The sequence below is a fragment of the Carcharhinus amblyrhynchos genome, chromosome 9 (genome assembly GCF_965287045.1).
Source record: "Carcharhinus amblyrhynchos chromosome 9, sCarAmb.v2.hapA, whole genome shotgun sequence".
Taxonomy (NCBI): Eukaryota; Metazoa; Chordata; class Chondrichthyes; order Carcharhiniformes; family Carcharhinidae; genus Carcharhinus; species Carcharhinus amblyrhynchos.
The window spans coordinates 56,927,412-56,955,096 of NC_137332.1; the positions used below are offsets into that span (position 1 = coordinate 56,927,412).

Genomic DNA, 27,685 nt, shown 5'->3' on the forward strand with positions numbered 1-27,685 from the left:
TACGGCCGTGATGCTTTCCCTAATCAAAAGTGCAACTCCCCCTCCTCTCTTACCTCCTGTTCTATCATTCCCATAGCATCTGTACCCTGGAACATTAAGCGGCCAGTCTTGTCCCTCCCTTGGTCATGTTTCAGTAATTGATATCACAGACATTGGTTGACAGCCTGTCCCAAAAATGAAGATAAAGCTGGGGAAGGGCCAAGAAGTGTCAAAGGATGGGCCACGTGAAGTTGAGAAATAGGTGAAGATTGGAGTGGAGTTGATAAAATTTTCAAGTTCAGTGCAAGAACAAGAAGCCGTATCATTGCAATCACCAATATTTTAGAAAAAAAAAATGAGGGAGGGGACCTGTTCAGGATTGGAGTAAAGAATGTTCCATATATCCCATGAAAAGGCTAGGATAACTAGAACACATCTGTGTTCCCAGAACAACTACTTTTATTTAGAGGAAATGAGTGGAGTTAAATGTAAAAATGAGTTCAGCCAGACGGTAGGGTGGTGGTGGATGGGGACCGGTTGAGCCTCCATTCAATAAAAAAAAGCAAAAGGACCTCATGTTGCCCAAGGAGGGAACAGAGGGACTGGACATTGAGGGTGAAATGCAGATGGTGGGGACCAGAAAAATGAAGTGTTAAAATGGAGAGTGTTGGATGTGTAGGTTAAAAAAGACTAGTGAATGCAGGCATGGGAAAGCATAGCATTTTCATTATTTTATATTATTGCACAAAGAAGTAATATTCATATTAAGTAATTGTGAAATAAAGCAGTTAATAACTTGCCCAACTAAGCTCTTGCCTGGTATCGTCAGTCATTAAATAGTGCCAAGGATAGTTCTCTTTGATTGGAGGATCGCTCATGTAATCTCCATTTTCAAAAAAGGGGCAAAAAATTCAGACCTACGGAGCTACAAATCTACCAGTCAGATGTCTATTATTTAGAAGATGCTGGAAAGAATCACAAGGGATTTCATTTATTGTCACTGGGAAAGAAATGAATCTGTTTGAAATTCACAGCATGACTTCTGAAAAAGTAGATCATGCCAACAGATTTAATGGCATTCTTTGAGGAAGTCAAGAATTAGTCCTCGAGTGAAATGTGGTCAACACATGGAAGCTTGTGGTATCAGTAGAAATTTGAAATGTTCCAATCCAGCAGCAAAAGATTGTGAATAATTGATGTGGTTCAGCTTGGAGATATGTGGCTGATGGTGTTTATGTGGATTAAGCTGAAAGAGTAGGAATAGACTGGATCTAAAGTGGCTTTTCTTTTCCCAATGAACCTTGAGCCTATGAACATTGCTGTCTTGTATGATGGATGCTGACTTGCTGCATACATCAAAAGGGAACTGGAGCTCCCTAGGAAGCTCAGTTCCTTACTGCAGAGATCACAAAGAAAGCAAACAACTGTTCACGTTTACATGTGTTTCATGCATTCTCCTGGACTGTTTTTATTGCCTGAGGGGGTTGGTGAGGTATTACACGGAGTTTTTTTTCTCTTATTGAACCTGGGATATTTCTGCTTCTTTGCCTCTCCCAAAAGATTACATAATTATAGGGGGAAGGACCAGGGCTGGTGGTTGGGGGAAGTAGCATGAGGTGAAAGAGTTTCTATTGCAGGGTAGGGCAGGAAAAGGAAGTGCTTAGCTATGATGGTTCAACCATCATGCTGTGGGGCATAAAATTTCCTGACCATCAATTTTGTTTGTTCGTAAACATGTATCACCTGACTTCAGAGAGATTGAAGCAATAGAAGTGAGTATTTAGAAAGGGGCATTCAGAGTTAGGGGCATTTTTAAAAACCTGTTATGGTGATGTGGGTGAAAAGTCTGTATACATTCACTGTCTATCACAGCTGCTATGAAGCATTAGAATCCTTGTGGCGGTTTCTACCAATTGATATTTACAGCTGCATGGATTGTTAGATCATTTCAAAAAGAGAAAGAGATAGAGAAAGTGAGAAAAATAATGACAAACCACCACTTTAACTTTGTCAGTTTTCCAACTGCATTATGCTTTCACTCTGATGGGTGACCATGTTCAGAGAAATCTCAATATCTTGTGACATTGACAAGAACTGCCAATATTCATAAGTCGCTACACATCATGACCTTTCCAATAATCATTTTAATGTTTAAAAAAAAACATACCTGTAGGATCACGGATTTCAATAAAGGGGGCAGGACCACTAAGAGACACTGTGACCTCTTTTAGACTCGGATCAAAGGGGATTTTCCAGATGTTTACAGCTTGGGTGACATGATCTGTGGAAAGCAGGTGGACTTTAGATGCCTGGACTGCTTCTTTTACCCATTTCAAAACCTGCAAATGAATAAGTAAGAGAAATTGACCCATCAACTTTCCAACATAAAGTGACAGTATGGAATTTTTTGGGAGGAAATAAAACAATGCTACCAACACTAACTTCTTTACTGGCCTCTCTCTTTAAAGGAATATCAATTATAGACTACAAAGAAAGAAAAGAGTTTAGAACTTTTTTTTTAAATGCACATAACTTGCCTCATCAATAACAAATCAGGATGTGACGAAAAATTATCATTTGTTCTCTATAAATAATGACTATTTCCAAAATGTTAACGGTTAAGGGCAGAACCTTCTGCTCTCTTTAGTTATATGTTTGGGGGCAGAGAGAATATTTAATCAGGCAGGAAGTTGGGGACACCATCACCTTCCATCTCCATCCTGATAAAATCTGTGGCAGGAAGGCCCACAGTCAAACTTCATGCCACCTTGTCAATTGACAATTAATAACCACTTAAGAGCATCATCCTGCTGCTTTTAGTATTAACCTATCTGGGACAGGTTGATTGACATGCAGGGAACATGACAAGTAGTGTTGCCAACTCTCCCAGAATGGTCAGGAATCTCCTGGAATTAGTATCACTCTCCTGTTTCCTATTGAAAGCAATCTGGGAGATTTTAAAAACATTACTTTGAAGCAAGTAAATTAATATGTACAATATTTCACACACAGAAGCTCAGGGTTCATTGTAGAGTGGTGATCTGATGGAATGTTTGGCAGCATAGTGGCATAAGATGTATACCAGTATTGACGTGGATATTGTGTATGCATATTGCGCTCATAAATGTTATTGCTTGTTTTTCTCCAACCAATTTGCCTCTCAGCCAGAGAGAGCTCCTCCTCGCTGCGTTATTGCGCCACGTAAATCATAGAATCATTACAATGCAGGAGGCCATTCAGCCATCGAGCCTGCACCAACAACGCCACCCAGGCCCTAACCCCATAACTCCACATATTTACCTGCCTAGTCTCCCTGACACTAAGGTACAATTTAGCATGGCCAATCAACCTAACCCGCACATTTTTGGATTGTGGAGCACCCAGAGGAAGCCCACACAAAGTACGGGGAGAATGTGCAAACTTGACACCGACAGTCACCTAAGGCTGAAAATTGAACCCGGCTCCATGGTGCTGTAAGGCACCAGTGCTAACCACTTTGTTACCATGCCACCCTGTTCTGGTGTAAACTGTGAACCCCTTCCCCCAATACAAATTCCCTAGGTGGCCACAGTGAACAAGCTGCAGCAGGAGTTGCAACAAAAGCAACTTCGTGATAAAGTGGCGATAACTAGTATTGCTGACTGCTGATTAGGACGCTAATAGTGAGTGGAGCTGAGTCCACGGAAAGATCAGCCATAATTTTATTGAATGGTGGAGCAGGCTCGAGGGCCCAGAAGGCCTACTCCTGTTCTTGATTTTATGTTCTTGACACAGTAGCTGAAATTCCTTGAGCCCCGAGCTGCTTACAGCTGCCCCTGTAGTTAGTGCAGCCCGCGTGTTGGGGGAAATTGGAACATCTGAAGGAAACAGGCTCTTGGTGAGAGGTCATTGTTCCAGGGATGGACCACACTCAGGTGGCTCTCTTTCTGTCTAATATGCAGGTGGAGACAGAGGGAGGCAATCACTGGCCCCTCTGCCCCATCCAAGCAGCATTGACCAATCGGTTGTTGAAGAGTGGGGAAAAAGTCAGATCAATGATACCGGATGGAAGCAGCACTTGCATCATTTCCTGGGCAGTGGCCAAGAGTGAGCCATACTCCATCTCCATGGCTGGGAGCCACTGCCAAGCTGCAGCTGATGATTCTGGCAAGGAAGACCAGGCGAGAGTCTGTGTCTGGAACCCTCTAGCCCCAGCTCAGAGTAACACTGAACCACCAGGCAACTAAACCAAATAAAGTAAATTGCCATGCCTGTGAGGATCTGCTAAATTCTTTTCATCTTCTTTTAAAAGACTCTTAGTTTAAAGTAGCCCCAACTTCACGGAAAATATTTCAGTGATTATCAAGCAAACTACATGGGGCATTTAAGTTACTTATCTCACTGTCCAGTGACTCCATTTTTCAGAAAGCAGATCTCCACTGAGAAATAAACCCAATTTCCCAAGGTCAGTTTTTCCATGATCTCATTTACACTGGAATTTGACCAGCCCAAGTCGGCAAATCTAATGACAGGTTGCTCTGTACAGGCTGCTCGCTGTCCCCTAGGGTTGGGTATTGACTCCGCAAACCCCAACACTGAGTTACATCCTAATCAGGATGCCAGGCTCAGGGCTCAAGGAATTTCAGCTAATGTGTCAAGAACATAAGAAAATCTTCCAAGAACAGGAGCAGGAGTAGACCTTCTGGGCCCTCGAGCCTGCTCCGCCATTCAATAAAATCATGGTTGATCGGTCCGTGGACTCAGCTCCACTTAGCCACCTGCTCACCATAACCTTTAATTCCTTTACTGTTCAAAAATCTACCCATCTTTGCCTTAAAAATGGCAAACGAGCAGAATTGAGTGTTAATGAGTAGAATTATTATGCTTTTAATTCTAAACAGAATTCGGCCCAGACATGTACTTTTAACTAGTTTGACTTATGTCTGCTTTTCCATGAATATACTTTAAACCCCAGCTTGTATCATATCTGCAATGAAACACACTCAAAGTTGAACAAGCCTTCATTTGAAGCACACTTCACTATAAGGATGATTTGGTTACGAATGGTATGCTAACTTCAATTGACCATTTTGAAAATCCCATTAAACAATATTATGTGACATTCAATTCAACGTGATTAGAACACAAAATGTAATATCTGTTCCTCTTTCTTGTGAATTGATCATCATCATCAGTAATCCAGTATCATTGGCACAAATGAGCATATGCCCATCATTGTCATGTAAACTTCATTAACCTCAAAACTCACCACCATTTACTCTGACTCTTAAATTACCAAATGGATTTTGTAGCATTTTTTTAGAACTCTTTTGCCCTGTCTCAAATTAGAAGAAATAGTTCTGCACCCACTAGAAATTACTCTCAGACCACTCAACTTATCTGGCATGATACATGAGTACGGGCTGATTTCATGCTGGTAAACTTTAATTCAACCAGAACACACATTAAAGTTAGGGGTTATCTGCAACCTCTGATCTTTAATACAATACATAATCCACTGGGACAATTAGCTCACTTTGTAGGCAAGTGCCAGGGTAACTTAAATTGATCCAAATGATAATTCTTTCACCTTCTTCTACTAACTTATTCCCAACCCATTGTGTCAACAATCAATTCATTTTGGGTAAGGTGAGAAAGCCACATTATCTACAGCATTTGGCCATAAAAACACTTAAACCAAGTATCACACAAATATAGGGATGTCAGTGACATACTATTGAACAGCAAAGGGTCAGCAACTATTAACTCCTGTAAATGAGCTATTTATTAAGGCTTCATCTAAATTGCTGGTGGAAAAAACTCTGCAGTTCCATAACCAGGTCCTCTACATAACAAGTGTAGATGAAACTGGCTGTCATGCACCATTTCATTTATAAATATCAGTGTCAATTTTCATTATTGCTCGACAGTGGATAGATCATTCATGTTGCTCATCCAATGTCCTCAGCAAGAACCTTGGGCAACTTTGATGGAGAGGCCTTATTTATAACTGACTGATGAGCTGTGATGCTGAACCAGGTCTCAGGCTGCTTCTGATAGTGGGGATTAGGGTCGGCAACATCTGACAGCATCACTGAAGAATTGAGCAAAGAGTTGAAACTTAAAGGGTTTGGAGGGAATCCTTCAGGTACAAAAGGACCAGAAGTAAGTCAAAAGATTATTGTAAGGCCAGGAGAGGCATAAATGCTTCAATGGCTGTTCAATGCTGTGTAATAATAACAGAGCATATATGTCATCCACTGACACCCGAAAATTTCATCAAATCTTATGCATATTAAAGGATTGTGACTTATATGTCTAAATGAAGCGCATGACTTATACATGTGGATACCTTGGCTGCTCTACTCAGAGGGCCTTTTGCAATTAGCGAAAGGCAGATTGGGAGAGTGGAAATTGGGTACCTCTGTCAAATCCCTCCAATCCCCAACCTATTGCATTTCCTTGGCCAAGTACCACTGCTTATAGGGGCACAACAACAAAAACTTTAAAAGAAACTTAGAAAATCAAACTACTGTTCTTGGGCTGATGGTGTATTCCAGCCCCTGTGGTGCCCACCAGTCATGAAGGCTTCAAGCGTACTGGCAGACACATAGTGGCACAGTGGTTAGCACTGTTACCTCACAGCGCCAGGGACTCAGGTTCGATACCCAGTTTGGGTCACCGTCTGTGTGGAGTTTGCACACTCTTCCCATGGTTTCCTGCATGGGTTTCCTCCGGGTGCTCTGGTTTCATCCCACAGCCTGAAAGACGCGCTGGTTAGATGCACTGGCCATGCTAAATTCTTCCTCAGCATACCGGAACAGCACCAGCGTGTGGTGACTAGGGGATTTTCGCAGTAACTTCATTGCAGTGTTAATATAAGCCTACTTGTGGCACTAATAAATAAACTTTAAAAAACTAAACACCTGGACTCAGAAGTCAGTACAGAAGAGGGGCAATCAGGTCAAATGACTCTCTCAACCATCTACTGTCTTGATCTGTTTATGGCCATCTTGAATCAGACTCAAGAGTGAGAGACCCTCCAATCCACCCACTAACCCAACCCAACCAAACCAAATCCACCTCAGTTCCTACCACATCAATAGCTGAAGATTAGGAGTGTGGGGTTGAAATATAACCAAAGGTTGAGGAGCAAACATCTCAAATAGTTAAAAGGAAGCTACAATTTGCACAACCTATGTAAACATGGAACATAGACTCATCAAAACCACACAATCCTTTTTAATACTCTTAACAAAATAAATAATCAAAAATAAGTTAAAATCCCTTTTTATACGCATGCAAGATATTCAATCAATATCCTCTGTTTATCCTCAATCTTAACAACACAATTAACACAACATTAACACAGGGCAATTTTTCATTTCTTGGTGATTAGGAGGATTAAAATCTAAACTTAATTTAAGCCTCATCTGTACTCAAAACAACTGTTCTGAATAAATCATTAATGAGATCATTTACACTTAAAATTTTTTAATGTCAATAAAAGTAACAAGTTCATACATCTTCTATTACTTAGGAATTATTAACTAGTCACTGCTATTAAAATCTGAAAGACAACTGTTCATATCAATTTCAATTTAGTCTGTGGAACTTTCTACCTGGTAGTCATCAGAAAATGGCATAGAAAATGTAATGTTTATTGACCTTCATTATGCACGACATCACCTTTCAAACAAAATCAGTCATATAAAGTTAGTGATCCTTCTTTCAATTTTACATTGAGCAATATTGTTCAGTAAATTAACCATGGTGAATTTAATACATACATCTGACCCTCCTCACTCACTGCTCTATAAAGAATACAGTATTAAAACAGTTTCTGAAAATTTCCCATTTCCCCAGTCACAGGAAGGACAGAACAGCTTCATTCCTAAGAAGGATGACTGACTTCACATGACTGATTTTGTTTGAAAGGTGATGTCCTGCATAATAAAGGTAATAAACATCACATTTTCTGTGCCATTTTCTGATGACTATCAGGTAGAAAATTACACAGACTGAATTGAAATTTATATGAACTCTTACCTTGCAGGAAACCCATGCAGACATGGAGAGAACGTACAAGCTCATCCAAAGGCCAGAATCAAACTCAGGTGCCTGGTGCTGAGAGGCAGTAGTGCTAACAATTGTGCCACTATGCTGGCCCCAAAAGGATCGTCCACTTAGCACTTCTGACTGAAGAATTTTGCAAATGCCATGTCTCACGCCCTAATGTTCTGGGCTCCCCATCAGTGAGAATGGGGATACTTGTGGAGCTTCCTCCTCCAGTTAGTTGTTTAATTGTCCACCACCATTCTTGGCTGGATGTTGTAGGACTGCAGAGCTTACATTTTATCTGCTGGTTGTAGGATTGTTTATCTCTATCAATTGCGTGCTGGTTTTGCCATTTGGCATCAAGTAGACCTGTGTTGCAGCTTCACCAGACTGACACCTAGGGCAGGATTTTACTACATTTCTCAGGCAAAGTTCATAACATCTACCTGGAGCCAATACAGATTTCCGTTCTGCGAGCCTTGCCCACCCTGATTCCTGGGCGAGTGAGGCAGCAAAATTCTGGCCCTTGTTTTTAGATATGCCAGGTGCTTCTCCTGGCATACCCTTCTGCGCTGGTTGATCTCCTGACTTTGCGGCAACAGTCGGATGGAGGACATGCCGAGCCATCACATTGCAGTTTATGGTTGCTGCTGCTGATGGCCTATAGCAGCTCATGAATGCCCAGTTTTGAGTTGCTCTCTATCCCATTTAGTATAGTGATACTGCCACACAGCATGATGGAGAGCATCCTCAATGTAAAGACAAGACTTCGTACCCCACAAGGACATAAAGACAAGACTTTGAAACCAAAGGACTCTATGGTAGTTGTTGCTACCAATATTGTACTAGACAGGTGATCCTGCACCAGGTTCCCTTGCCACCTGCCACAGACCCAGTTTAGCAGCTATGTCCTTTAAGACTTGGTCAGTTTAGTCAACAGTGGTGTTATCAAGCTACCTAAGGTACATTCTGAGCCCTTTCCACCTTTGAGTACTTCCTCCAAGTGCTGTTCAACATGAAGGAGCACTGATTCATGGGAGGCAGGGTGGGGGGTGATGAGCAGGTGATGACCAGTAAGAGGTTTCCTCATCTTATTCCATTAGACTTCACAGGATCCAGAGTCAATGTTGAGAACTCCTGAGGGCAAGTCTCTCCTAACTGTATATCACTGTGCCTCTGCCACCTCTACTGGATCTGTCCTGTTATGAGACAGAACATACACAGAGATGGTGTCTGGAACATGTCAGGCTGTTGTTTGACTTTTCTGTGGGACAGCTCTTCCAACTTTGTCACAAGTTCCCAGATTTTAGTAAGAAGGATTTTGCAGGGTTTACAGGATTAGATGTGCTGTTGTTTCTTCTGGAGCCTGGGTCAATGTTGGATGGTCCATCTGGTTTCAGTCCTTTTAGACATAACTGAGTGGCTTGCTAGGCCATTACAAAGGACACTTAAGAGTTAATTACATTGCTGTACATCTGGAGACACCAAGAAGTGATGACAGATTTCTCTCCCTAAAGGGCATTAGTGAACCAGATGCGTTTTTATGGCAATCAGGAATGGTCACCATTAGACTAATTTTTCATTAGATGCATTAATTGAATTTAAATTCCACCAGCTGCCGTGATAGGATTTGAACCCATGTCCCCAGAGCATTAGCATAAGCCAGTGACAACACTACATCATTATTGCTTCCTCATTTATTAAATAAACTCATGGAATTAGCTCACTAACAAATAACTTCTTCCAAATGACAAAATAATTTCAATTGAAGGAAAAGCTAACAGTTACAAAATATTTGAGTTACACCACTGGTGCACACTTCAAGTTTGCAGTAATACTCTCAAGGATATTCTGAAGTGAATTCATATGGTGTAAATGTTTCTCTTATCTGCTTTTCTCAGCATTGTATGCATGGATGAGGGGGAGGTTAAAAGGTGAATGGCTCTTTTCAGGGCCTTGACAATAGGTTACTTTAGCTTGTGTAGCTTTAGCATGTTACATCCTAGAATAGAACAGGCGTATGTAAAGAACACTTTGGATGCCTAACTCGAGACTAGTTTTTGAAACCCCTTGCTGAGAATGTTAAGTCTTGTTGAGAATGTGTACAAAAACCTGGAAAACCATACAGCATAGCTTCACGCCCATCAGTTTATTCAGGTCAAAGGTACAATTTTGGAGCAAACTCTTCAAAATTCTGCCCACATGCTCTGGCTTTTTGAATCTACAATTGTTCTTTTTCAAGCTCTCATTGAGCCCATGATTAAGTTATCTAATAGGGAAGTTGCTCTAACAACTACCTAGACACTACAGAACTAAAAAAAATTGGAATTTCAATATTTTTCAACAAGCTGTACCTATTATTTATTAATTATTACTGGATCTGTAAGGTTCCTGAGAAGTGGTGAGAAGCAAGTGGAATGGTATAGTTACAAATTAGGGATGAATGCGATATCCAACTCGTGACTGAGGACTTAAATCCAGGAATTTGGTAAATGAGGGTGTTGTAAGGGTTGATCTCTTTCTAAAATCTAATCAAGTTGGCATTTAGTATTTAGCTTATGTGTAACAATAAAATGTAGTTTCTTACGGTCTTAGTTGGCGATAAATATGATCCCTTTTTGGAGCAGCCTGTAGGATAGTTAATTAAGTAACTAGTTACAACTGGTTCCTTATCCAGCAGTGACTGATTTAATTCATTGGAATATGAGTTTGTATAAATACTGTGTGTACTAAATCTCCCATAAGTCCCATGAAAATGCAGCTGGAGACAGAGTGCAATAGAATTGAGAGCTTAAATCTAAGAACTTGGTGCAGGGAGGAAGGAGCTGCTGTTTTGGCTTTTTACATTAACAAAAGGAGTGACGCAAGAGAGGGAGTCAGAGACAGTGAGATCTGAAGACTGGGTGCATCAACTGGTGAGTTTTCAGGAGTTCAATCCCTCTCTAAACTGAGCCATTAGTTTAAACTGATACTGACAAAATACAAGTATTATATAAATTAGTAGCATAATTAGTCAAACTAAATATGACAATAGATAATTGCTGTATGATATTCTAAAGTTAAAATCTAATTAGTCAAATACAAACAAAATCAAGATGGCAGCACAGATGATGTGCTGCAGTTGTAACGTGTGGGATCTGGTGAATACCTGGGTGATCCATGTTAACCAAATCTGCAGTAAATGTCTGTAGCTCTCAGAACTTTGGCTTCAAGTTGATGAGCTAGAGTCTGAACTTCAGCTATTGTGAAGGGGAGAGCTACTTGAACCATTCACATCACAGGCTAGGTGCTTCAGATTTGGTGAATGGTCAGGGACAGGGAAGTGTGAAAGAGGTGTAGTGGGGGTAAATACGATTAGGACGTAAGAAGATAGACACTGGTCTTTGCACCTGAGAGAAGAATTCCAAAGGGCATGTTTCCTGCAAAGTGCTAGGGTTAAGGATATCTCCTCAGGGCTGGAGTGAAACTTGAGAGGGGAAAAATCCAGTTGTCAGAAAATTCCAGCCAGGAAAGGTTCTTTATTTGAATACATGCAGCATCCACAATGAGATAGATGTATTGAGAGCATAAATAGAAATAAATGGGCATGATGTGATAGCCAATACAGAAATGTTGTTTCAAAGTGATATGGCTGGGGCCTGAATATTCAGAAGGACAGAACTAAAGAACAAGGAGGTGAGGAAACTCTGTAAACCAAGAAGTCAGTACAGTAGTGAGAAATAATATTGTTCCAGGGGATCAAATGTAGAACCAATTTAGCAAAGGTAAGAAATAGTAAAGGAAATAAGTCTATTCAGAATAGTTTATAGGCCTCCTATATAGGAGGATAGAATATGAATCAAGAAATAACCTCAGCTCATAAGAACACTACTATAATAAGCATAGGAGATTTCAATCATCATAAAGATTAGACAAATCAAATTAACAAAGGTAGCCAGGAACATACATTAGCATGTATTTGGCAGAATTTCTTAGAACAATGCATCTGGAACTAACCAGGGAACAGGCTATTTCAGATAATGTGGAATAATGAGTCAAGAATAAATGAATTAATCCTCTAGGTAAGAATGATAACATGATGGAATTTCATTCAATTTGAGGGTGAGAAATTTGAGTCCGAAGCTAATGCCTTAAACTTAAATAAACCCAATTACAAGGGTAGGAAGATAGAGTTGGCTAAAATGGACTGCCAAAATTGCTAATAGGCAAGATGGCAGGGAAGCAGAAAGTAGGAGAAGAAATTTCAGAACTCTCAGCAAAAATATATTCCACTGAGAAAGAAAGACCCTAAGAAAAAAAAGCATAATCTTTGAGATGCATATCTCTGGCTAACTGAGGAAGTTAAGAATGATATCAAATTGAAAGAAAAGATGTACAATGCTGCACAGGTCTGTGGTAGGCTAGAAGATTTGGAAAATTTTAGAAACCAGCAAAAGGTACGCCAAAAAAAGCTGAGAGAAAGCTACCGAGAAATATAAAAATACTCCGTAAAAGCTTCTACAAGTATATAAAAAGGAAAAGAGTCATGACAGTGAACATTGGTCCCTTAAGCCTCCCCACCATGAAGTTTGCAAGTTCGCCCAGTATCTGCACTGGGTTTCCTCCAAATGCTCCAGTTTCTTCCCACAATCCAAAGATGTGCCGGTTAGGTGGATTGGCCATCCTTAGTGTCAGGGAATTAGTGGGTTAAATATGTGGGGTTTTGGGGATAGGGTCTGTGTGAGGTTGTTGTCAGTGCAGGCTCACAGTGGGCTGAATGGCCTCCTTTTGCACAGTAGGGATTCTATTCTAAGAGGGTGAAGCTGGGAATTATAATAGAAAAGCAGGAAATCACAGAGACTTTGAACAAATGTTTTGAAAGGACACAATTCTTTCCCAAGTAGAGAATTTGGGGATAATAGGGAAAGATGAATTTAAAACAATGGGACTAAAAATTAACAAATCCCTTGGACCTGATTACCTGTATCTTAGGATTTTGGGGAATTGCTTGCAGAGATGATGAGTACACTAATTGTGATCGAGTTGGGTTCCACAGGGATTAGTGTTGGGATCACAGCTATTAACCATATATATTAATGATTTAAATGAGGAAACTAAATGTAATATCCCCACATTTGGATTACCAGCCTGCTTCATTTGACATCATGTCGGCGGGGCTTGAAAAAGCTTTTGATAAACAGAGACCTGACAAAGAAAACCCACCATGGGCACATAGACAAGTGTAGTCCTCATGGGAAAGAAGATCATAGATAGATTCACAGAATCTCTACAGTGCAGGAGGAGGCCTTTTGACCACTGAGTTTGCACCAACCATCCAACAGAGCATCCCACCCAGGCCCTATCCCTGTAACCCCGTGTATTTACCCTGCTAATCTCACTAACCTACACACCTTGGGACACTAACAGGCCATAGGATCATAGGAGGAAACTGGAACACCCTGAAGAAACCTAGGCAGACAGTGGGAAAATGTGCAAACTCCACAGTTACCCAAGGCCGGAATTGAACCCTGGCTCTTGGTGCTATGAGGCAACAGTACTAACCACTGTACCACCCTGGACATGTTTGGGTTATACCTTTGCAGTGCCCAAATACTGCCCCCTGCTGGAGAGGGATGGCTTCCAATGGAGAAGTGCATGTTGGGTGGGGGGATGGGTAAGGGTGGGGTGTCCCGAATGGGGATGGAAACCTCTCTCCCTTTTATGTTTGGATTGTGGTGAAAAATCAATATTGCTGGCATGGTGGGCTTAATCTTAGTCATATAAAATCTTGGAGCAGGACCCATGATGTCACTCTGGCTAAGTATCAAAATAATATGCTGAAAAGCCGGCAGTGGTATCAGTGAAAAGCATGCAGCATTTCTCACCTGAACTGATGCCTGATCAAAAAAACAGAGAAGTCCACTCCATGTGTCAACCTCTTGCTCTAGACCACCACAAGCATGTACCCCCTTCCCCCCAACACATAAACATAACCTCTGCAACCAGTCTGTCCAGCCCTGTCAGAATTTTATAAGTTTCAAGAAATCCCCTCCCATTCTACAAAACTCAATAGAGGTGCAGTTGACCCAATCTCTCCACATATGACAATTCTACCATTCTAGGAACCATGGCCCTGTACGGCTGCAGTTAGACATCCTTGCTCCTGTACTCAAATCCTCTTGCAAAAGAGGCCAACATTCCATTTGCCTTCTTAACTGCTAGCTGCGCTGCTACTTGCTTTCAGTGGTTGGTGTACAAAGCCACCCAGGTCTCTTTTTACATCAACATTTCCCAATCTATCACCATGTAAATAATGCCATGTCATTCTGTTTTTCCCACTGAGTGGATAACTTCGCACTTATCCACATTATTCTGCATCTGCCATGTATTCACCCACTCAACTTGTACTTCCTCAAAATTCCATCCAGCTTTGGGTCATCAGCAAATTTGGAAATTAGATTTGATTCCCTCATCCAAATTGTTGAATAGCTGGGGCCCACATACTGATCCCTGCAGTTGTCTGACACCTTGAAAAAGATCTATTTATTCTTATTTTCTCTTTCCTGTCTTTCCAATTCCTAATCCATGCTATATATTGTCCTCAATCCCATGTGCTTTAATTTTGCACATCAATTTATGTGGGACATTCTCAAAAGCTTTCTGAAAATCAAAATACACCACACCCACTGGTCCATTATCCTTGTTTATTCTAATATTTACATCCTTAAACTCCAGCAGATTTGTCAAACATAATTTCCTTTTCATAAATCCATGTTGACTTTGTCTAATCTAATTAATTTGAATAGTGAGACAGTGGTTCATCCCCTTGGCTTCTTATAGCCCCATGCCAACTTAGTGCCAATTCATGCCACCCCATGATCCCCCACTCATCTTCATGGTCATTTATAGTCCAAATGCTAAGCTAGAGTCAACTCATGCCAATCTATGACCCCATCACCCTTTTCCCTTACATGCTCCATGGCAACTCCTCCAGTGTCCACCACAGGCAGATCTCAGGAGGCATTTTAAGATGAAATAAAATTCTAATGTCTATTGCACTAATTCATGCCAACCCATGATCCCCCACTCATCCTCATGTTCATTTATAGTCCATATGCCAAGTTAGTACCAATGCATACAACCCCATGACACCACCCATTATCTTTTGCCCTTACATACTCTATGCCAAGTCCTCTAATATCGACTGACCATGGGCAGACCATGGGAGCCATGTTAAGATGAAATAAAATTCTAAGTAACTATTGCACTATTTGAAAAGAAAAATTATAAAAACCCATTGGATACATTTAAATCCCTTAATTACTTAAATCCCTTGAAAATAAATATTTCCTTCAAGCATTTAAACCTTTATGAAAATGAATAAATATTTAAATAAATATTAAGAAATAAATATTTCTATTCATAGCTCCACATCAAAGAAAACTAATCTCTTTATAACCATTGCAGCTGTCAACCAAATTGTGAATTTATAGACACCGTCCCCGCGCCCCCCCGCCCCCCCCCCCCCGTCAACTCCCACCCCCTGCCCCATGTAATAGGTTGTGGAAGTAGTCAAGCAATGTAAATCCTATAATTGTAACCTTCAGGCTTTTGCCAATAAGCATGGCTTGAAATTGCAAGCAATAGGCTTTTATTCCCCACAAAATTAAAAGGCTAGTTGGAGATTTAAATGACTTGACAGCGTAACAGTTTCATTTTATCCATGTTTTAAACACATTTATTTTTATCCCAAAAGGTATCTGACTTCTCCAAAAGGGGTACTTGGACCTGTCTGAAAGGGTACCATACCCTTCCCAGTAACTCTAGCAGCTTTAGATGTTTTCCCCAAATGTCTATATTTGACAAGACATGTTTTGGAAATCCCAGTAATGAAAATTGCATCTGTTTCAAAGCAGCTGCCTCTGTGAACTATAAATGTGCAAACCACAACCTGCCTCCATGTCCATTCAAGGAAAGGTGTGAGCCAGGAGATTTCGGAGGGCTCCTGCACTGTTGTGTATTCATGTTTGTTTCTGTTTGGAACAAAGTCACTTTTAAGAGTTTGATCATGTGACGTATTGGTGATATCATTGGCCGGTCTAACCTGACAGCCTGGCAAGTAAACACCTTTGCAACAAAACAGTGTGTTTATACCTTCATCGTCTGCATGTCTATCCTTTAAAAATAGAACATGCACCATTTTAGTTAAGGCATGGAGCCCTTCCGGCATTGTGAAATTCAGGCCGCACTTCTAGCTCACCATTGAATTGCATTGAGGTCCATGAAGTTATTGTATTTGAGTGGTAGCTATGAATTAAACTCAAACCAAACGGAAAATTTAGCTCTTTGTACATTTCAACTCCAAGTCTCCTTTTAATAACCACCAATTCTTGACAACAGATTGGAAGTCACATCTGAGCATGCGCACATTCTCACAGGGACAAATGTTGTCAGATATTGCACCTAGTAATTATCAATGACATCATGAGGGGCCCCTTTCTGCCTTGCACTGATAGTGGTAACAGAGTGCCTAAATGCAGAATGCAGACAACCACACATGTAACATTTGTGTAGTGCCTCTGATATTCAACAGTGAAATTTTTTAAACGTTCAAGTTGGCTGCTTCACCAGAATCTCGAAGATTTCTAATTTATTTTTAAACAAGGAAATTCTATCTTCAAATACTTGCACCTGAAACATCTCTTATTTATCTCTGTTGAATATGTTTCAAAAATCAGAACTTGTATATAAAAGGTTTCATGCCTCTGAGGTTGTTGTGACTCCTTTGCTGTGGATCTGAATCCATGTCTATCCATCACTCATCCGCAATCACCTCTTTTACCATCAAGTTCCTTTGTTGACTATATCTAAATGATACTTCCAACAAGCCAAATACTTCTGGATGACCAACATTACTCTATCTCTCGAGTTAATTCTCAAGAATTAAATTTCCTGCACACATTGCACTTGTTTGAGCTAAACAAAATAAGTATCAGCCATTTTCTAGTTTATTCCTCAGGGCATTTCCTTTACTAGAATCAAGCTACCTAGTTTAACTTTCAAACAATGCTTGGCAGTTAACTGTTAATCGCTTTCAACTGATACATTCTGTAAGCAACACCTCTACCAAAGTCCACTTATAGACAATGAACACTCTCTTCTCAGACATTATAAATGTGTTTTTCCTTAGTGCAAGGTGAAAAGCTTTGGCAAGTGTCTTTTCATAGCACCATTCAAGTTCTATACTGCCAAAGGGCTATCACTGACTCCATTAAATGTGTTTTTCAAATGGAGTTCAGTATCATTACAGAGGAATTAAACACAAATATGCTAATCATGAAACAAAATCTGATGTTCATGGCAAAAAGCTACTTCACATCTCTTTGAACTCTAGGTGCTTTGGCACAGTTATCATAATTGTTCAGAACTTAAAACTAATCTTAAAGTACATTCTTGCTACTGCTGTGTTTTGAAAGAATTAACAACAAAATTAAGAACAATTGGCAAGACCTCAAATTGTAATAATACACTTAAATGACACAATGTTCCTCAACACAGCCACAAGTATTTGTAAATGAAACATTTGCATTCCTACAATTCAACTAATATTTAGAATTATTCTACACATCACGCACATTCGATTTGGCAAACTAGTCAAGCAGTTGACCTTTATTATACGTTTGGAAGTGCAGTCCTCTATTCCACATTTCCTGGGGCAGCAGACCATGTGTCAGCTACTAGGGGCATATTTGTCTTGATTCAAAACCATTACTTGAAGCATATCAGTCGATCATATACAGTAGGTTCCATTCAAAGTTCTCAACAAATTAATCAAATTATTTGGTGATTTTGATTTACTTATCAGTAGGTAATGGAGAGCTCATTAACCCATGATGAAGAACATTTTCAAGAGCTTGCTGTACTCATTTCAGTGTAACTAATGCAAACAACCCCCATTGTTTCATGTTCATTGGACAACAATGCATTTCATGTTGCAAGGTAGTTGAGTGACTTGATGGAAAGTCACCTAGGACTGGGGGTTCCCAAATGTTGTGTCCAGAACTCCTATATCTTTTGTTAGCTATAATAACATGGTACTTGACACATGACACTATAGTTGTCAGCCGTAGCTCAGTTAGTAGCAATTGCCTCTGAGCAAAAGGTTGTGTGAGTTTAAATTCTACCCCAGAATTTGGTCACAGTTCTACACTGCTGGAGGTGTCATTTTTTGATTGAGATGTGAAGCCCTTTTTGGCCCTGTCAGGTGGATGAAAATGATCTCATGACACTATTTTGAAAAAGAGCATTAGAATTATCTCTGATATCCTGGCCATTATTTATATCTCAGACAACATCACAAAAACATAATCTGGTTATTATCATATTGCTGTTTGTGGGAATAGAAAAGCATATTTAATCAATTACTCTGTGCAAATTGGCAACCACATTTCCTACGTTGTGAAAGTGGGTGTACTTTCAAAGTACTTTGATGGCACAGTGTAAGCACTTCTGCCTCACTACACCAGGAACCTGGGTTTGATTTTCAGCTTAGGTCATTGACTGTGTGGAGTCTACACGTTCTCCCTGTGTCTGCGTGGGTTTCCTCTGGCTGCTCCGGTTTCCTCCCACAGTCTGAAAAACATGCTGGTTAGGTGCATTGGCCATGCTAAATTCTCCCTCAGTGTACCTGAACTGGCGTCAGTGAGTGGGGATTTTCAAAGTAACTTCATTGCAGTGTTAATGTAAGCCTCCTTGTGATAACAATAAATAAACTTTAAAACTCTAAACTCATAGGCTATCAAACACTGGGGTCTTGCTGCAGTCATGAAAGGCACCACATAAATCGAAGCCTTTTTGTTTGTAATGTAATGCTTATTGATTTCAGTCATTTGAAATTTTTTACTGCTCCACCAGTGGAAACAGTTTCTCCCAACTACTTTGTCTAGATACTCACAATTTAGAACGCCTCAATCAAATCTTGTCATAGGATCTCCTCTCCAAGGAACACTGTCCCAGCTTCTCCAATTTATCCTCATAACTGAAGTCCCTCAGATCTGGAACCATTCTTGTAAATCTTTTCTGCATCCTCTCTTAACCTTTCCTAAAATGCAACGTTCAGAATTGGACACAATGTTCCAGATGAAGCCAAAGTAGTCTTTCATAAACGTTCATCCTGACTTCTTTGCTTTTATACTCTTTGGGCAGGATTTTACGGCCATGCTCGGGCGAGACCGGAAATTCTCATCAGACGTCAATGAAGATTCCTTGGCAGGTGTGATGATAGAGTTCCGACCTATGCATTGATTTACAAAGCCTAGGTTCCCATTTGCCTTTTTGACCACTTTCTGAACCTGCCCTGGCAATTTCAACTTTTTGCATACCTATGAGTTTCTGTTTTTGCACCCCTTCCTTTATATTGCCTCTCATACTTCCAACCAAATCATATCACTTCACATTTCTCTGCATTGACTTGAATCTGCCAGTTGTCCACCCATACCACACATCTATGTCCTTTCAAAGCCTATTGTTATTCTCCGTACTGTTCAAGCTGTGTGTTACCTGAAAATTTTTAAACTGTTCCCTTTACACCCAAGTATAAGCTTTTATTTTGTATCAAGAAAAGTAGTCTTCCTAGTACTAGTACTGTCTCTTTGAGATCAACACTGCATGCTCAATTTGTGGCAAGTTTATATGGCTTTTTGTATCAACGTCAATCAACTTAACAAGAAAATAAAACTGCTCATCATTATCCAGTCCTGTCCTTGTAAGTGACAAACTAGCATCAGGATTTTGTCATCTGGTTAACCTGCTCAATATTTTAAGCAATTGATATTGCAACTGAAAACAATTTTTTACATTCATGCTTCAGGCTCCTTGCTGACTGCGTAAATCATACACTATTGTATGAAAACATATTTGCAAACTGTGGAGGACAAATCAGAGCAACATGTTCTCTACCCTGCCATTTTCTTTTTGGCATGCATTTGACAACCTCCCCCCACCCCCCAACAATCCCCCACCCGCAATTCCAACCCCCTGTAATTTCTCTATGGCTGTCTCTCTCTGTAGCAAAGTGATTTGTACAGACTATGGTGAAGCCTGAAGGTCTTCCTGACCTGCAGTCATAGATGCTGAACTGGAGGAAATCTGTACTGAATCTAAATCTCAGTTTCAGAATGTTTATTTCTTAATGATGTGATCAGGTTAGTAAGGAATGTAAGCTTGTTAAATATATGATGGATTTTGTCAAAATTATTTTGAATGGCTGGGGGTAGCGTCTAGAGTCAAGTTTGATCTGAACTGTGGAAACTTGGGAAATGTCCAACTGAATCCAAATTGCTCCAACTTGGCCTAGTTGGGATTTGGAAACAACTTTGAAGCTGTTAGTGAAAGGGAATAATTGTGGAATTAATTAGTATAATATGGTAGGCATAAACTTTCCACAAATCAATTGTGAACTATTTCTCTGTAAATCTTAAGAGAGATTGAACAAAGGACTGCATCATACTGTGACCCCTGTACTTACAGCAATCTGCACACCTCACTGAAATGGAACAAGGATAGAAAAAAACGTACGAAAAATTATGAACTTCCCAAAGAACATAATAAGAACATAAGAACATAAGAAATAGGAGCAGGAGTAGGCCATCTAGCCCTTCGAGCCTGCCCCGCCATTCAATAAGATCATGGCTGATCTGACGTGGCTCAGTTGCACATTCCCGCCCTCTCCCCATAACCCTTAATCCCCTCTCAGAATATAACTTCACAGATATGCACTAATCTTGGGGAATAGACAAGATTTCTCTGCAATATTTTTGACACTTTCCAATGCCATCATTTTGGAAATATACCTGAACATTTTCATATGATCTCACACTAATTACTTCCAAATTTTTGATTGCATTTATTTTTATGTTTCCACTCACATTGCCAGAAGAAAAAATGTGGCTTTAATTGAAAGCATATAAAGTATCTTAACATGATAAGCAGTACATTTGTGCTTCAGGGTACTTTGATAAAGTATATCCCATTCCTCAGTCTCAACACTTCTGCCAAACTAACCAAAGCGACATTCTTTGTCACAAAAAGTAAACCACTAATACAGAAAGAATAATGTTTTCTCTGGATTTATTCAACACATTTCTTTAATTAAAGATTGTATCAATCATACCAACATTTGTTCCCAAAGGCTTTGTTCAGTGATCTTTCCATTCTTCTACAGAACCTCAAGAACAAGTCTTCATGTGTCACTAAGTATTGAACTTGCTAACACTGCAACATACTATACACATCTGTGCATTATTCAAGATACCCCTAGAGTGTAATGTCTATTGATAGATAACTGTAGTGAATGAAATGATAAAGAAAAGAACAGTCTCCAGTTTCTATAGCAAAGGAAAAGTGTATGTGCAATTCAATATATCAAGAGAACCACAGGGAAGAGGTACTATTAGTTTTATCTATAGCACTATTGCACGAACGGGGGGGAGGGTCAATATTGAGCCAGAATTTACTGTCGCTGGTTAATGAAAGACATCCAGCATATGTTAGCCCTGTTCTTGCCCAACAGATTTCTATGGCCTTTTGCACCTGAAGCTGCTGGATTTCGAGATCCAAGTCGCACATGTGTGAACAGGGCAAATGAGTGCATAAGAAATAAGACCAGGGTAGATCATGTGGCTCCTTCGGTCTGTTCCACCATTCAATATATTCATGGCTGACCCTCAGCCTTACCTGCACTTTCCTGCCTACTCCCCATATCCCTCAATACTGAGATCAAAAATCTATTTGTCACAGCCTAAAATATATTTAACAATGGAGTATCTACAACCTTCTGAGTTAAACAATTCCAAAAATTCACATTCTCTAAACAAAGAAATTTCTTTCCACCTCAGTCATAAATGATCAATCCCTTTTCTTGAGGCTGTGTCCTTAGATGCTAGATTCTCCAGCCAGGGAAGCAGCCTCAGTGTTAACCCTGACAGGCTGCCAGAGCCTTGCATGTTTCAGGTCATCCTTGTAGCACTCCATTAGTTACAGCCTTTCAACTTGACAATGCCTATTTATCCCCACTCTCTGCTTCCTGTCCATCCTCCATCCATGCTGGTACATACATATAAGGAAGAATTCAGAATAACCTGGGACTAAAAGACTAACAGACCAGGGTAGATTAATTGAGAGTGAAGTCACAAAGTGCCTAGAATATATTCTACATAGGTATTGTTTGCATATCAACCGACTAGTTAAATCCTCAATATTCCAGTAAAATTATCTAACATAACTTCCTTTTCATAAATCTGTGCTGACTCTGGTCATGTGATAATTGTTTGGACTTAATTGTCGATTACAACATTTCAGTGAGAACTGATTTTAAGGCTCAGTGGACTATAGTTCTCCATTTTCTCTCACCCTTCTTTCAATTACTTACACTATCATTCACTTACTATCTATATCTCTTTGCAGACTTTCAGCATCCTCTGCACACTTTGTTCTGCCACTCATATTAGTGTCATCTATGAACTTTGACGCACTACACTTTGTCCTCAACTCCAAATCATCTATGTAAGTCGTAAACAATTGCAGTCCCAATGTTGATCATGTGACACACCACTAGCCATTGATCGCCAACCAGAAAAACACCCATTTACCCCCAGTCTTTGCTTTCTGTTAGTTAACCAATCCTCTCTCCATGCTAATACGTGCCCCGTAAGGCCATGCACTTTTATGTAGCAGTCTTTGGTGTTGCACCTTGTCAAATGCCTTCTGGAAATCCAGATACACCACATCCACAGGTTTCCCATTGCCCACTGCACATGTAATGTTCTCAAAGAATTCCACCAAATTAGTCAAATATGACCTTCCCTTCATGAACGCATGCTGTGTCTTATCAATGGAGCAATTTATATCCAGATGTCTTGCTATTTCTTCCTTGATGATAGATTCAAGCATTTTCCCTACTACAGAAGTTAAGCTAACCAGCCTATAGTTACTCGCCATTTGTTTACCTCCTTTTTTAAACAATGGCATCACAGTTGCTGCTTTCCGATCTGCGTGAACCACTCCAGAATCCAGTAAATTTTGGTAAATTACCACTAGTGCATTCGCTATTTCTCTCACTATCTCTTTTAGTATCCTGGGGTGCATTCCATCAGGACCAAGAGATTTATCTACCTTTAGCCCCATTAACTTGCCTAACACTACCTCTTTTGTGATAATGATAGTTTCTAGGTCCTCACCTGCCATAGCCTTCCTGTCATCAATTTTTGGCTTTTTTTGTGTCTTTTACTGTGAAGACTGACAAAATACCTGTTCAATGCCTCAGCCATTTTCTCATTTCCAGTTATTACATCCCCCTGATGCATTAACATGATGCAATGGTTAATTGTACTGGCAAATTTCTAAGTTGCTTTTCATAATTCTTTAATTCTCTTAAAAAAATGTTATTTATAGGGGAACATAAAGGTTGGATGTGGAAAAATTGTGGCAACTGGCAGTTTTTTTCTATTCTGCCTATATTATTGTACACTTAAGGGGTTCTCTAAAAAAAAACTTCATTTCATATTTGAAGTGTGATATTCAGCAAACATAGGTTATTAAATTGTGTAGAAATAAGCTTAAATTTATTTTTGTCTGTTTTTGATTGACTTGTTTGATGAGGGAGTGGTTGTGATATGTAAATTACAAAGGATAATAATGCTTGTTAAGTCTTTATCTCCTTAATTAGATGCAGTACTGCTGCCAACAGTATATTCTTTTTGGTGATAGTGTTGGTCTTTTCTCAGCACATTATAGTAAAATCATTTCACCACAAGAGCCTAAATTGTAAATTAATATATCAAGGTAGCAATACAAAATTCAGAATAGTCAGAAAACTATTCTAGCTTTAAACTTTAACTAAAAAATCTCAGCAAAAGTCTTGAGTCCTCAGTATACATATTTATGTCTGTGAGGAACTATACGAAGCTTAATTAACTATGGACAAAGATAAATAATCAGCCTTCCTCAGAAGTGGATTAATCTGCACATGGAGTGAAAGAAAACAAGTAAAACTGAAGATAAACTAAATCAGGTCTAATGGAATTAAAATTTGACATTGTCGTACCAATTGAAGTGAAATACATGCACCCATTTTAGATCTGTACTCTTAAGTTTGTTTAAATTGGCTGGTGCTTGAGTGTTACAAGCTCCAACATGTACGTCCTGGAATTACAAGTGAGCCATTTGTATAGGTGAAGATTTCATCAGTGTACACACCATCTTTGAATTATAATAATGGGACGTAAAAAGAAATTTAGGACCGTTCTGTTTGTATGCAATCATTCTGTGCCATTGGAATCATATTGGGTTTTGAGTTCTGACCCATTTAGACCCCAGTGTTTTCAAAGAACACTTTACTCAATTGGTGATCTGCTGCATTTACTCCCTACTTTAAACATAATCTTATAAATGCTGATCCAATTCTTTTATTTGGGATGCTCTGCGCTCATTGATTTAGCACAGCTATAAATAAGTTGCATTAAGTGGTCAATCAAATGTAAATAGTGGGAATGTGTATGGCTTAATATAGTTTAATAATCATTACAGTAACACCGATCAGAGGAAGCATGATATCTTCAAAATCTATACCTGGGTATCTACACTTCATTAGTGATAAAACTGAAAAGGTTCCAATAGTTTTGATGTGTTGTTAAAGATTTTTTTATTATTCAAGCCAAAAACCAATTGTTGAAAGCTAACAATACTGAAAAGACTAAGAGAGGCAAGGCAAGTCAAATGATGACTGTGATCCAAACTTCAGCTTGAAAATCTGTAGGTAACGGAGGATAAGAAGATTGAGGGAGGAACATTTTGAAGAACTGGGAAAATGAGTTAGAAGACAGCATGATGAGTCTCGATTTCAACATAGCAAGGACAGAAAGGGGAAAACCAGTTTAAATGGTTGTTTAATATCAATATAATGGACATAAATGTTGACCATTGTTAATCAATTGATCCTGAAAAATATTCTCTTAAAAATTATCTTCCTTAACATTAGAGCATTTAGCCCCAACAAACATCGAGTACACCTATTTCCCACTTTACCTCATTCACTTGTTTCTTGTCAAGGTGGAACACCTGGCCAGAACTTGTGGAAGCAATTTCCTCATATACTTTATAACCAACATGGCTTCGATCACCACAGTCTCCAGTTAACACAAATACAACCTGTAAAAAAAGAAAATGCAGATCTGAGTACATGCCAAGTTGTTCTGCATTAATTCCATACATTTACACCAGTGCTACTGGATATTAACAGCTGTGTCAGATGATCTAGTATTGTAAAAAGGCTGATTGGATAGATCAGTTTTTTATGAATATCCCTCCGTTTTTGATTGCTTTTTTTCTACATGCCTGATGTTGGGATCAAAATAATAATGATACTTTGCAAATTTCTCATAATACTTTGACAGTTAAACATATGAAACAGCTACAAGAAGAAATCAAAGTCTCTGAAAGAGCAAAATTATTTCCACTTCCCAAATGTTCTCCATCTTCTTCCTTTAGTCTTCTTTGCAGAAAACAGTGACTCATCCTGGATTGAGAGGCACCAGTAATTTTCATGGACCATGATAATTGATCAGTCCTTTATATTCAAGTTGAGAAAATGAATGCCAACAAACAATGTTATCATGGGCTGCCTTCACAGTTAAATTAAAATCAGCATTCAAACTTGAATATTTTCCAAGGTTCTCAGATAACAACCAATAGTGGGAACCTTGCTTGATCTTCCTTCTGCACAAGAAACATTGGCAAATATAACACATAACCACTCTCCATGCCGAATTTATGCAATAGTGCACAACTTGTATGGAAACTGAGAGGAGAACAAGGTGATTTTAAAAAGAACTACATATGCATTATCAATTATGTTCCTATGGCTAATATGCAAAATGCATTTTAACCCTAGGGAAACTTTACTATTTATAGCTACTAGCTAATATGATTATATCATAAGTCATGAATAAGGGGTGATCCTTGAAAGGCCAAAACTGCATGAGCACCAAATTGACTTGGACTTTTGCTGTTGGCTATAAATATCCAGGAACTGAGAACCTATTCAGCAGTGAATAATGTGTGGGCCGTTAGACATAACTCTGCTTTTTCTGGATTAGTTTCCTAATGCACAAGAGGCACAGAGAAAACAGACAGGGTTATTATTTATTCAGGGTGGGATGGCCAACCAAATCATCTGGCTGACAACTTCCGAAAACATTTCATTTTAATTACATGGGGAATTTAATTTGTTCAATGAGTTCCAGATAATCATAAACTAGCTCAGCAGAATTCTCCTGTGCAGGTCACTTCCAAATCAGTCCCACTACAGCATTATATAGTTCCTTCAGTTCTAACTTTGAAATAACCAGAGTTCCTATCCTCCTGGGTCTGCACTTCAGCTGAGGTGGCAACAACATACTCCCACAAAGCTTTGCTAATGGCATCTTCCACCAGCATAGTGAACTCAAGGTTTAGCCAGTGAATAGGCAGAGATAACTCAATTATTTCTATATATGATAATCTAAAGAAATTTTGCTTTAGATCCATTTCTTGGCAGACAGTCTTTGAATTTACAGCACAATTCTGTATTTCAACACTGTCTGAATGTTTTAGCTGATGTATCTCAGTAGTACAGATTTCCCGTCCTTTCATTAACTACTTCTGCCTCCTCAAAACAACTGGAGGCTCTCTGCGTAAAAAAAGCTCAGCTCTGCACTCACTCGGACAAATGGAAAATCAAATATTGCCAAATTGTCTTGTTTCTTAGCTATTAAGCCAGATAGTAACTTGATAGATAAGCCTACAAAATAAATAATTGTAAGGCAATCAAAAATAAATATCAGAGGCTGAATATCAGAGCAATCAAGGTTCAAATAGGATTTTACAGATTGAAAAGTTTCTATCCTCCTAGCTGTAAAAGTCCTAATTGAAACAAGTTTCATCAGTTTGAATCAGTTTCTAGAATGAGAGGTTCCATGGTTCAAAACTGCCTGAATTGGCACCAAATTGACAATTTCTCCTAGAGCCTATACAATGCTTTGTATAGAAACTAAGGAAACTCTTAGTTCAAATTTGATTGAAAAGAAATATGCTGTCCAAGCTTTTTGTCTTGCACTCATCAAGTTAATTTGCAAGAAAACCAATAGTAAAAGGAACAGCAATTTATGCTGCATGAGGACAGCATGCTGATTGGTCGCAAGTGGACTGACTCTTGTTTGGTACAGGTATTGCCATGGAGAATCTACCAGGGAACAGTTAACCGCCAAGCCTTTAGTTCAAATTCAAACCAGTCAGATCAACTATGATTGGTCAAGACATTGCTATGAGGAATTAAAAAGGCAAAATGCATGGACAAGATCCTTCTGCCAACAAAGGACTGGGCTCCGTGCGTGAGTATATATGTTGTGTCTAGCAAAAGTGTGCAATACAGAGCTTTTACAGAGTTTAAGTGATCATCTTAATTTGGTTTTCAGTGCAATGCTTAGACCAATCTGGCCAGCAGCTCTCCAAGGTGGTATTTCCTTTTGGTAATGGGCAGAAGGCCTGCCTTCTGCCAAAGAGTTTATTAGAATGTGAAATGGCATTGGGCCTGCTCGAGTAAGTGGAGATGCATTCCCCACCAACTCCTCGGATGACCAAGCCTCCACCATCCTGA

General features: G+C 39.4%; 1 protein-coding gene across 1 annotated transcript in view; it reads right to left on the reverse strand.

The window, feature by feature from the left end:
- hmcn1 (hemicentin 1) overlaps positions 1–27,685 on the reverse strand; it is a 543,993-nt gene that overhangs the window by 433,465 nt on the left and 82,843 nt on the right. Inside the window, exons 4-5 of the mRNA XM_080195726.1 lie at positions 25,078–25,200; positions 2,147–2,318 (exon numbers count right to left, since the gene is read on the reverse strand). Of these exons, the coding sequence (XP_080051852.1) occupies positions 2,147–2,318; positions 25,078–25,200 (295 nt within the window). The remainder of the gene's footprint in view (positions 1–2,146; positions 2,319–25,077; positions 25,201–27,685) is intronic.